Source organism: Gastrolobium bilobum, unplaced genomic scaffold (genome assembly GCF_033153095.1).
Source record: "Gastrolobium bilobum isolate Gb01-03AN ecotype WA unplaced genomic scaffold, APGP_CSIRO_Gbil_v1 utg447778, whole genome shotgun sequence".
Lineage (NCBI taxonomy): Eukaryota > Viridiplantae > Streptophyta > Magnoliopsida > Fabales > Fabaceae > Gastrolobium > Gastrolobium bilobum.
In genome coordinates, this window is record NW_026899945.1 from 64 (window position 1) to 12868 (window position 12805).

The 12805-nt window shown below is 36.4% G+C and overlaps 2 protein-coding genes and 1 non-coding gene across 3 annotated transcripts; 2 read left to right on the forward strand and 1 right to left on the reverse strand.

The window, feature by feature from the left end:
• Positions 1-1951: 1951 nt before the first annotated feature.
• Positions 1952-2058, forward strand: LOC133294315 (small nucleolar RNA R71). Its single transcript, XR_009749183.1, has one exon. It is a non-coding gene; the product is annotated as a small nucleolar RNA R71 (small nucleolar RNA).
• Positions 2059-5000: 2942 nt separating this feature from the next.
• Positions 5001-6271, reverse strand: LOC133294314 (uncharacterized). The gene is made up of 2 exons (XM_061492969.1): positions 6025-6271; positions 5001-5533 (listed from the first exon to the last, which is right to left on the reverse strand). The coding sequence occupies exons 1-2, from the start codon at positions 6269-6271 to the stop codon at positions 5001-5003; spliced, it is 780 nt and encodes a 259-aa protein (XP_061348953.1).
• Positions 6272-8438: 2167 nt separating this feature from the next.
• Positions 8439-8927, forward strand: LOC133294312 (B3 domain-containing protein At2g33720-like). The gene has a single exon (XM_061492968.1). It carries the CDS (start codon positions 8439-8441, stop codon positions 8925-8927), a length of 489 nt encoding a protein of 162 aa, XP_061348952.1.
• The last annotated feature ends 3878 nt before the right edge of the window (positions 8928-12805 follow it).

The following is a 12805-nucleotide window of genomic DNA, read 5'->3' on the forward strand; positions in this document are numbered from 1 at the left end:
ATCTTCTTCTCAAGCTCTTCCACTTCTGGCTCTTCTTGGTAATCTTCTGTACCTGTCTCTTCTTCTGATCTTTTTTTCCTCAACTGAGAATTCTTCTTCTTTATTCACTTCTTCCACAACCTCCTGTATCACATCCAATCTAAAACAATCCCCCACATCAACAGGGTGCTTGATAGTTTCAAATACATCAATTGTGATTGTTTCCTCATCAACCCTTAGCAACAACTTTCCTTGTTCAACACCTATCAAAGATCTTGCAGTTGCTAAAAAGGGTCTTCCTAACAATAGAGGACTTTCTGTATCCTCTTCCTCCATGTCAAGAATCACAAAATCCAATGGAAAGATAAACTTGTCTACCTTGACCAAGACATCTTCAACCACACCTTCAGGCCTCTTGATAGATCTATCTGCAAGATGCAGAATAAGATTGGTCTCCTTCAAAGTGTTATTTCCCAAAGCTCTACATACTGTCAATGGCATCAAGTTTATCCTGGCTCCCAAATCGTACAATGCCTTTCCCACCTCCACATCTCTTATAGCAATAGAGATACTGAAGCTTCCAGGATCTTTCATTTTTGTTGGAAGCTTCTTCTGGATTAGGGCACTACACTCTGCTGTTAGGGCCACTGTCTCACCATAAGTTAATTTCCTCTTCATAGTAAGAAGAACCTTCATGAACTTTGCATAGTGAGGCATATTTTCCAGTGCTTCAGAAAATGGTATGTTAATTTGTAAATTTTTGAAGATATCCAGAAATCTTGCATAGTGCTGTTTCTGAATCTCTTGCTTCAACCTTTGAGGGTAGGGAACTCTAGCATAGGGAGATAAAATAATTGGCTGTTCTTTTTTGTCAGCCATCTTCTTCTTTTCCCACTTCATCATCTTTTGTGGGGAAGCATTTTTACCAACTTCTACCTCTCCTTCATTCTTATTGTCCTTCCCTTCCTCTTCTTTCTCAATTCCAACTATAACATCTCTAAAAACTACTTCCTTCTCACTTTCCTCATTTCTCATCTTCTCTACTTCATCATCAGAGACTACATCTTCAACCACAACCTCTTCTTCATTCTTTTTATTTTCCACATTCTTTTTCACTGGTTGAAGTACCAACCCACTTCTTGCCATAATTTCTTTACAGTGCTCCTTAGGATTCACTAATGTATCACCTGGAAATTTCCCTTGTGGTCTCTCTGATATTTGTCTTGATAATTGACCAATCTGGGTCTCCAAATTTCTGATTGATGCTTCCTGATTTCTGAAAGAAGTTATGGTCTCCTGCATGAATGCAGTTGTCTCTTCCCTGAATGAATTAGACCCCTGGATATAATCCTGAGTTGTCTTAGATAACTGAGCAAACACTTTCTCCCATGCAGCAGGATCACTTGACTGCTCCTTCATATGTGGTGGTGGAGGATGTAATGGTGGGTTCAATTGATGGTTGGAACTATAGCTGAATCCTGGGTGTTGATTCTTGTTCTTCCATGGTGGCACATAAACATTCCTTCCCTGATTGTTGTAGTTCCTTTGATTATTCTGATCATACCACACTCCATTCACCTCTGCTTGTTCTGGTGATCCCCCATAATCACACTCCTCTGTCACATGGCCTTTGCCACATATGGCACATACACATTTGGTTTCCACAGAGGCTACCTTTTGTGAAGAGAGTTGCTTGATAAGGGTATCTAATTGTTGCTGCTGTTGTCTCTGTGTCTGCATCAGTTGGTCATTCCTTGCCAACAGAGCATCATAACCATCCAACCTGATGACTCCTGTCCTTCTGTCAGCCACTGGGGCATTATCAAATTCTTGAGATGCTAATGACTCAAAGATATCCAAGGCTTCTTGAGGGGTCTTGGTAGTCAATGATCCACCAGCAGTGGCATGCACCAAGGTTCTAGTGTTAGTGGTCATTCCTTGCAGGAAGATTGCTGCTTGTTGCCATGCCTCAATTCCATGCTGTGGACATTTCCTCAACAAAGTCTTGAATCTCTCCCAAGCCTCATAAATGGATTCTGACTCTTTCTGCTTAAAGCTTGTAATCTCATCCTTCAACTTGGCCCACTTGGATGCTGAGAAAAACCTTTGCAAGAACTTGGTTTGCAAATCATCCCAAGTTGTTATACTTCCTTGTGGCAATGATTGCAGCCATCTCCATGCATCATCCGTCAGTGAATGAGTGAATAGTCTCAATAGAATTGCATCTCTTGTGACACCATTTATCTTCACAGTATCACTCAACGATAGAAAGTTCTCTATGTGCAAGTAAGGGTCCTCTACACTGGTTCCAGCAAACTGATCCTTCTGCACCAAATGTATCAAAGCAGGCTTCAATTCAAAGTTGTTGGGCTCCACTGTTGGGCGCACAACACTCCCAATTGGAGGAATTACTGCAGGAGTCATGTACTCTCCTAGTGTCCTCTGTGGTGGTGGTGGTCTGTGATTCTCTGCCATTATCTCTTCCTGATTAACCATAATTGATTCACCAATTTCTTCCAACTGTCTCCTTTGCCTGGCTGCCCTTTTGTGCTTCCTCAATGTCCTTTCTAATTCTGGATCATACAACAACAAATTCGGATCAAGTGTACCTCGCATATACCAGAATCAAAATTGACCAGAAACTTAACATAAACTAAAATACTGAAAATAAAAGGATTCAATCTCATAATTCTATGGTATCAGTTAGGGTTGAAAAACAAATTCCCCGACAACGGCGCCAAAAACTTGTTGGACATTTAGCAAGTGCACTAGTCGTACAAGTAATAAAATGATGAGTAAAGATCGTTCCCACGAGGAATTGTGTTCAAGCACCAATAAACCATAGAAAACTAATTTGAATCAGATAGGAATTTGTAAAAGTCGTGAATAATTTGTCACCAGAAAATTGATTGAAAGTAATTTGACACAAAATAAATATGTATTAAGAATTGATAAAACAACAAGTAGTCAGAAAACAACTTTCCTCCATAAGGGTCACACGCAATAACAAAGTCCAGCAAAGTCCATGATTTGTTTTCATAACATTCACATCATCAATATCCATAGTCTAGCATTTCATTGCATTAGGACAATATTTCCTTTATCGTTTAATGGCCGTAAGCTTCTCTCAAAGCCATAAGCCTTCAATATCTTAGGTTCTGACTTATTTAGATCATTACAGAGGTTCATACTAGCCAATATAGGGTTCAAAAACCTAAACCACGCTTTTGTTTGGACAGAATAACTCAAACTATGAATTTTCCAGAATATTCAGATATTCCTTGGGGGCATATCCGGATATCCATATCTGGATAGCACTGGGCTAATATCCAGATAGCACTGGGCACATATCCAGATATCTATATTCGCGACAGAATGCAGTTTTGCATTTTCGCGAAGATATCCTTTCAAGGTTCCATTTTTAGTGTTTCCAGACATTCAAACATGCATATTTAGATACATTTAAGCTAGGGTACTTCATGTTGGTTAAATAACCATCTCATTTAACATTCCAAGAATTGATCTTTTTCATGAAAACTCAAGAACAAAGGTTGAAGCATATACCCAAAGGCTCAAAACAGAGAAGAGGGATGATCCTGGAGCTCTCTACTCAGCCCAATGATTCTGCCACTACAAGGTCTTGAAAATGTTTCACAAGTTTGATCTTTTTTCTCCAAAAATAGCTTCTTGAAGCTTCAAATGCATAGGAAATGGCTTCCACTCCACAACCAATGAATTGAGCCCCTAACCCTCACTACACTGTGGCCACAACTCAGAAATTAGGTGCCTTTCTACCTCCCAAAGCTTGCTCACACTCAACACTAGTGTTTTGGTGAAAACAAAGGAGAAAGGTGATCACTTGGGGTTCTCTTGAAGAGGGAAGGGGTGTCAAGGGGGAGAACACAGAAGGCAGCAGCTGCATTCATGTAGAAGCATGCAAAAATTCTGACATAGGTTATTGTGCCTTCCTATTTTTAGGCGCACTAACTTAATTTGTCAATATTAGTTCTAATAGCAACGCTAATTATTTTGATCTCAAACTTCCTCTTCTGAACCTAGCCATTTTTCTAGAAATTATCATATTTTTATTATAATTTTCGTACCACTTTGCCAGTACACATTTTATACGTACTCGGATTAGTTCTGGCATCAACACTCATTATTCTTACTCTAAACTTGATATCCTTTACCTAGATATTTTTCTAGGAATATTCATATTTTTATTATAATTTTTCGGGATAGTTCATCGGTACGCATCTATACCGCGAAGCAGAATCGGTATCTGCACTTTTCGTCAGAAAAGCGACCTTATTTAATTATGCGTAATCTTTATCAAATACATGCTTCGGTATCGATAACCTTATTTAATTAATTATTTAGCGATGCAGGTTCTTATACTCACCCCACCTTTTAAGAATTTTGTTTTCAAAATTAGAGACATACTTGTCCCTAAACTCGAGATATTGCCGGAGAAGCTCGTCCTTCCGCTTCCAAGTACACTCCTCTGGAGTTCTTCGTTCCCATTGCACTTTTACTATGGCTATGACCTTTCTCCTCAGATTTTTTTCTCCACGATCAAGTATCTTGAGTGGTCAGCACTCTATCTACCGCTGTGGTGGAAACTCAGGAAACACCTCGAGGAATTTTCTCACCACAGGAATGCCGGTAATATCCTCTGTGTCCCACTTACCAAATCTCCTAACATAAAATAACCAAATGCCCCTGCTCTCAAGGCTCTCCTAGCCTACAACACTGAAATATAAGGAGAAGAACTGGTAGGGGAATCACAAGGAGACATCACCACTCGCTTAGCACAACAATCAATCATCACACAATTCTTGGACAACCAGTCCATGCCAAGGATTATCTCCAAATTAGCCATCGGCAATCTAATCAGATCTACCGAGTACTCACAGTCATCCCGCTGAAACACGACATCGCGATGTACAGAAGAAGTATCACACTTTTCTCCGGTGGCGGCAGTAACCCGCAACGGTGGAGAAAGCACAAAAATAGGAAACTCAAGCAATCAGGGTCGTGATGAAAGAATGCGTAGCCCCAGAGTCAAATAATACATCTACAGCACGACTACCAATAGAAACGGTACCTCTCACAAGGTTCGAAGCTCGGTCCAACTGCTGGCGATCCAAGGTATACACTCGGCCCATGGCTGGTGGCACAACAGGTGCCGCTGTAGGTGGAGAAGGAATCATCTGAAGAGGAATCGCCTGAACTGCTGTAGCTCTAGCAGCTAACGAAGGACAATCTCTGGCATAGTGGCCCTCCTTGCCACAATGGAAACAAATGATCTGACCGGTGGCACACGGCCCAACATGTGATCTCCCACGTCCAGTACACCTAGGAGTAGTGGAAGGTCTAGCTGCACTCCCCTGCATCAAAGTCCTCTTGAACTTGTTCGACGCCTGCCTAGCAGAGAACTGCTTCCCTTTACCCTTTCCTCCAAACTTCTTATCTCTCCAGGAAGTGGATCTACTAACTCCCTTCACCTCAGATAATTTGGCCTTTTTAGCCTTGCTGACCACACATACATCCTCTATATCACGGCACTGCTAAATCATTGTGCCAAAGTCTCTTGATGTCGCTCCAGCTATCCTTTCTGCTATCTGCTCATTAAGTCCCCTACGGAACTTAGAAGCCAAGAATGTCGGTGTAGGCATAGCAATCCTAAATTGTGCAAATTTTTCCAGTTCATTGAACTTAGCTAAGTACTCATTAAAAGACATCAAGCCCTACATCAACCGCTCGAACTCCCCTTGCTTCTTCTCTTGAGCATCATACGAAAGTACCTCCCTAGAAATAGCTCCTCAAAGAATGGCCACGTCCTAACATGACCCTGCATCTCATAGACCTGAGAGGTGTTCGTCCACCACTCATGAGCGTCTCCCTCCAGCATATAAGTAATGAACATTAACTTCTGGGGATCCGTACACTGCATCACCCTGAATATCTTGTCCAGGGCCTGGAGCCATCTAGCAGCAGCAATAGGATCATAGGATCCATCAAACGAAGGTGGCTTATGCTTACGGAAAGCATTCAGCCGACGGTCTCTAGTTTCTTGATCTTCCTTTAGCTCATAGAAGGGTTGCATCATCCTTGTGAGGTGACTAACACCCTCCATGAGGCTCTGACTATCGTCCTCAGGAATGTGCACCTCGCCTCCTCCATGCCCATCCTGGTGACTAGGTGGAGGCGATGGTGGTGGTGGTGGCGGTGGAGGTGGTGGCAGAGGATGCTGGCCACCAACATGACCAGTCCTCATCTCCTCCAACATGACCCTCATCATGGTCATGTTCGCCAGCCTATTCGCCTCAAGTACGTCCTCTATAGCTTTCCTGTTTGCCTCTCTCACGGCGTCCAGCATAACCTGATTGGCCACTCTAATGGCCTCCTGGTCGGCTTGTCTAGCCACCTGCATCTCAGCTAATGCAGTCAGGTTAGGATCAGGCTGACCCTCATTCGTCTCTCGAGTCCTCCGGGGAAGTTCCATGACTCTGCACACGTTACACAAGGAATGAGTTGATCAGGCCCACACAATGTGGTCGTGCATGCATCACATGTGACGCCTCATTTAGGCGTCTCTCATCTGAGGAGAGACGCCCCATGACACGTGTCTTTTTTTTCCAAAAAAATAATAATTTAATCATAAAATTTCTGAAGGTCATAACTTTTGACTTCGGTATCCAATTTAGGTAATTCTTTTTTTGATTCCACTTAACTTTTCGAGATCTACGCAATGACATCTCATTTGATATATTTTATTTCTCATAAACACAATTTTAATTTGCAAGAATGGTATTATAAGAGCGGTTAAACCAAGAAGCCTCTGAGTTCTGGGTTTGTGATTTAAGATAAAGAAATAAATAAAATTTTGATTTGTGATTTAATTTTTTTATAATACTTATTTTATTATAACAAAAATTTGGATTGTGATTTAAATTAAAATTAAAAATAAAAATTATTACTAATAAGGAAAACAATATAAAGATTTGATTTGTGATTTAAACTAAAAAATCAATTTGAAAAATCTGTAGAAAAAAAGAATATAATTAAATAAATATTCTAAATATCTAAGAAAAAAGGATATTATTTTTGAAATTAATGATTAATGCTATAAGCTTCTGGGTTATTATTCGTGGTCAGAAATTAATGATGGCTTATGAATGTTTTTCAAAAAAAAAATTACCTAAATTAGGCGTGATTGCCTCTTGATTGAAAACCTAATTTAGACGTGATTGGTGACGTGTCAGGTGTTGACACGTGTCACATTTTTAAACTCAGAAGCCTCTGAGTTATGCGTTTGTGATTTAATATAAAAAATAAATCAAGATTTGATGTGTGATTTAATTTAAAAAATAATTTTTTTATTTTTATTAAAAAAAAAATTGGTTTGTGATTTAAATTAAAAGTAACAATTATTATTAATATGGAAAACAAAATAAAGATTTGATTTGTGCTTTAAACTCAATAATCAATTTGAAAAATCTGTATTAACAAAGGAAATAACTAAATAAATATTCTAAATCTCTAAAGAAGAAGGATTACCTAATTTAAATTTAAATTATGTTTGTGAGATATAAAATATATCAAATGAGATGTCATTGCGTAGATCTCGAAAAGTTATGTGGAATCAAAAAAAGAATTACCTGAATTGGATACTCGAGTCAAAAGGTATGGACTTCAGAAGTTTTATGATTAAATTATTATTTTTTTTAGAAAAAAAAAATGACACGTGTCAACCTTAGGTGAGAGACGCATAAATGAGGCGTCACATTGTGCAATAGATCCGTAATTATTTCCAAAACTGCAATAAATGCGTAATTATTTAATTAAAATGCAATAATTAAATTTTTTTTCCAAACAATGCAACTAAAAATAATAGGTGTTTAATCTTAGGACACCATGACTTATTTTCAACACCCTTTTTAGTCCCTGTCAATATCTATGAATTCGTTTTTAGTCCCTGGCAATAAAAAAGGACCAAATTGGTCCCTGAAATTACAAAAAAAGGGCCATGTTCCAATATTATTATGTATTACTAATGTAAAGTTTAAATTTCTTTATCAGAACAAATGTTTAAGTGAGGTGGCATTTTTTATTGCCAGGGAAAAAAAACATTTTAAAAAGGGTGTTTACTCTTTTTATAATCAGTCAATATTTTTTTTACGTTTTGATATCTTCACAAAACTACAAATGCTCAAGTCCTACAATTTAATTTTTTATTTTTCCTATATTTTGAATAAGAATTATCTAAGATATAAATTATATCTGTATAGATAAAAATTAAAATAAAATAAAAAGATGTTAAAATTATATAGCAGAATAAACATTTAAAGTGAAGTGGGCTGGCATAAAAGGCAACTTCTATATATATTGACCCGTAACAGGAAAACAGAAAAACCTCATAGCTTTCAAGAAACCAAAACCCAATTCACAAAAACATGAAAGAAATGTCAGCAACTGCATACGACACTGATGATGTCTCTGTTTCTTTAACCAAGAAGAGAAAGATTTATGAAGAAACTCATGTTGCTGCAAGAAAGAAGGTGTGTGTAGAGAGAAGTTGGGGTTACTCTTTGGATTTGATGCTTTATGATGACCCTTGGAAGATCAAGAAAGTCCTTAATGGCAGTGATCTTGGCAACATGAGGAGGCTCTTGCTCCCTAAAGATTTTGCTGAGAATTTGGTGGTGCCGGTGTTGGATGGAGACGTTGAAAGAGGTGTTCAAGTTGACATTTGGGATGTAGACACTGCCTCCATTCATTCTTTAATTTTCAAGAAATGGGTTTCTTCAAGAAGCTATGTTTTCATTGGAAATTGGGTTAAAGATTTTGTATCAAGGAGAGGCTTAAAGAAAGGGGATGAGATTGGCCTTCATTGGGATCCATACAAAAATCGCTTTAATTTTTCTGTTCTTGATGCCTTTTAGGATTGATAACAGTATTAGGATTCGTGTGTAGAAACAGATGTATTGATATTTTCTCTTATTCTGAAGCAGAAAATAGCAAGCAGAATTTATGGTTTAAAAATCGCTTGATTTCGCTTGTTCAATTTGAATTTTTTGTATTGATAGCACCAATAGCAAGCAGAGTTTATGGTTTAAATTTCTCTAACTACTCATTGTCATTTTTGTATGTTGTGTGGGCATTCTAAGTGTCTGGTTTTACAAGAAAAAATTGTAAGTAGGTGAGGTACTTATTTATTTGAGTTTTTTTTTTCATCCTTATGCGGTTATGCCTATTTCATCATCCACAAGGAGCTTGCGATCAATATGATAGTTGTATAAAATTAAGACACATAGATAGTGACACATGCAACCCCTCACGTGTAGGACACTTGATCTATCCCCTTTGGCACTTGAATCATTTTATATATCTAATGGCTAACATTTCATCATGACTCACCCTCTCCTCTCCTATCCTATTTAAAAATCCTAACCTTGGTTTTCCTCAATGGCCATTTTGTTGTTCTGGGTTTTAGGGTTTTGTTAAATGGGAAAAGGGGAGAAAAATTGGGGATTTAGGGTTTTAGGGGAAGTTGAAATTCTAGTTCAATTTTCATGTCCAAGTTCATTTCCCCTGAAGAAATCGGATTTGGAGTGGAAACAGAGTATATACTTGTGGTTGTGGAGTCTTTCAGAATTTTTTTGCACTTCTTGCATTTTTTCTTTTCTTTATTTCTTTTTTTATAAAAATTACACTACCAATCAAAAGCTAAAAATGGAAATTATCAATCAATTGAAACTAATTCTTTTAAGGTGATATAATTGAAAGGAATAATCTAAAAAATTTATTTAAACTTTAAAAGAATATAAACACTTAAATATGTAAATTGGCTTTTTGACTAGAGAGAATTTTTGTTTTGATAATCTTAATATTGTACTTTTCAAAATCTTATAGTAGCCATTAACTCGATGAGCTCAAGATTTTCAATTTTTGGTGGTGAGTAGTGACCATCTTCGTAACTGTTTTTCACTTTAATCTATTGTGATTCGTTTTTTTAGCATACCTTAACCTCTAAAATAGGGGCTCCATTTTTAACCTAAGATCTAAGGAAAAAATGCTTTTATTTTTTTTATCATTTAGTTTGAATTTTAAACTTTAGAATTAACATTATATGATTTTTTTACTCTAGTAAATTTATTATTAGTGAAAAAAATCTAAGTAGGCTGAGTCTTTGAATTTTTTATTTGCTTTTATTTTTTACAAGGACCATTATCTTTTATTATTTGGTTAAAATTACTTATGATTAGGCAGGAAATGTTCTCTTTACTTTTCGATTTAATGGATAAGGATCATATTATCTAAGATTTAAGGTTTAAAGTAAGCCTATATTGTAATTGGGGCAGGATATACTTCTCACCAAAAAAGTTTATCACTTTTACAACCAACCTAATCACCATTGATTTTCACCAATCTAACGGTTATAATTTATTGGAAATTATTGGGTCGCACTTATTAATTCTCAATAAATCCAATAAATTATAACCGTTAGATTGACAAAAATTAACGGTGATTAAGTTGGTTGTAAAAGTGATAAACTTCTATAGTGATAAGTATATCCTTTTCCATTGTAATTTAGTACCATTCGTAAGACATTTTCAATCCTTAAAACAAATATAATAGAAGTGTAAAAAACAAACTAATTTAGCTTAGAGGGTAATATTATACAAGTGTATAACTACAAAATTATTGATGAAAGGAGTCCTGTGTTAATGGTTAATTAGATTTTACTTTCTCACTCTCCCTACTTTTGTCAGGCAAATCAATTTTTGCTTTTAGTGTTTATGTAATGAGTTTCACATTTGTCATGTTACATGACTTGAAAAAAAAGTTCTTACACACATTCAAGAGGTAGGATCTATATGATTTTTTTTTCTTTCATCATTTTATTTGTTCTGTCCTCTTGAATGTGTGCGTAGAAACTTTTTTTTGGATCATGTGACGTGACAAATGTAAAACCATTAATTTGCTGAAAATATATGCATCAACGTTGCTTTTGGTGTTTGTATAATTTCTATTCTGAAAACGTCTGCATCAATTTTTTTTTGTCAACGAAATAGTTGTTCAAATCTATATTTTGCTATTGTTTTTTTAATTTTCACATTACCAGTGGTTCAGTGTATATATATTGCATTTCAGAAAAGAATAAATGTACCCTTCTAGTGATGTATGGTAAATAGGACAAAACATAACATATCCGATATGGCACAATGTTATTAAAACCGGCTCGGTCATTGACCCGGTCGATGTACTGGGTCAGTGGGTCACTGGTTCAACCGCATGACCCGGTAATTATATGTAATTTTATAATTTATATTAAAAAATTATAAATATACTCAAATATCTAACAAAAATAATAAAAATTTCAAATATTTTAATATAAAAAATAATAAATCACATACTATTATCCAATAAAGGATCAAATAAAAATATAATGATCGTGATACGGGGCTTTAAATTCAGAAAATGACATCTCTGACTATAAATCAAATCAAATCAAAATTTTCTGCATAATGCACAATTGAGATAATATTAGTGTTGTAGGTACATAACTTATGTAAGTCAATAAGCAAAAAAATATTCAAATATGTCCATTATGATTTTTTTTTTTTAAATTTGGAAATTTTTTTTTTTAGGACCGGGCTGGGTCACCGGTTAATCGACCGGGTCACCGGTTTTCATGAAAACCGGCTGTAACACCCCGTAGTACTCCGGTTGTTAACATACATGATATTTAACATTCACAGCGGAAGGCTTTATTTTAAAAGAATAATAACACGTTTTACAAAAATACGAATAAACTTTTTCCAAAACATTTTATAAAAACATTTCTAAAAACGTTCACGTGAGATACTGTGAAAGTGTAAATCTAAACATACATCTACTAAATTACTCCTATGAGCCAGTATTAGTTGTCATTGACCATCAAGATATGACATCAAGTGTCATTCTTGACGGAGTCTCACGGACAGCATAACGACTGTATTTCGGATAACTGGGAACATGGTCCCACACATACAGATCACCTAATGGATACAATAATTTAAACAGATATTTTGCAAATCCCAAACGGATTGCAATCCCCTCAATAGGTCAATACAATTAATAAGGCTCCATGCCCAAATTAACTGAATACATGCATCAAGTCTATATTAATTCAACGTATAAAAGCATCAGTAAATAATCCATGGCTCTAAGAATACAATCATGAGCCTAAATAAATACATACAATAATCTCCATGAAATAATTAAGCATGTTAACAAGTCTACATGCCAACATCAAATCTAAACATAATATAAAATCATCAGCTACATCATCAACTACTCCAATGCGGGGGCCTTTCTCCTAGAAGCATCACTACTACTCTGGGTACCTGAAATGATGTCCCCAAATGGGGTGAGATAACAACATCTCAGTAAGCTCAAGGTTCCTGGAGGATCCTCTAACCCATGAGCCCACTTCCTGCATGACAAGTCAGATATAAAGCATATAATACAGACATACAACATAAACATAGCATCATCATATCATCCTTGTGTAACCCCAGGGTCAAAGCCATAGACGGTTACACATGTGTGACTTCCAGGTCAAGCCATAGACATTCAACACAACCTCAGTATGAAATAGCTCCCAGAGTCAAGTCATAGGCAGCCTACATACCATGATCACTGGCCAGGATCCTCATAACATATATCATCAGTGCATCATCATAACATCAAGAACATATAACATCTATATGAATGTGAATGAATGCACATATACATTATACCATTTACTTTCATACAATACAACCATAATGCCCAC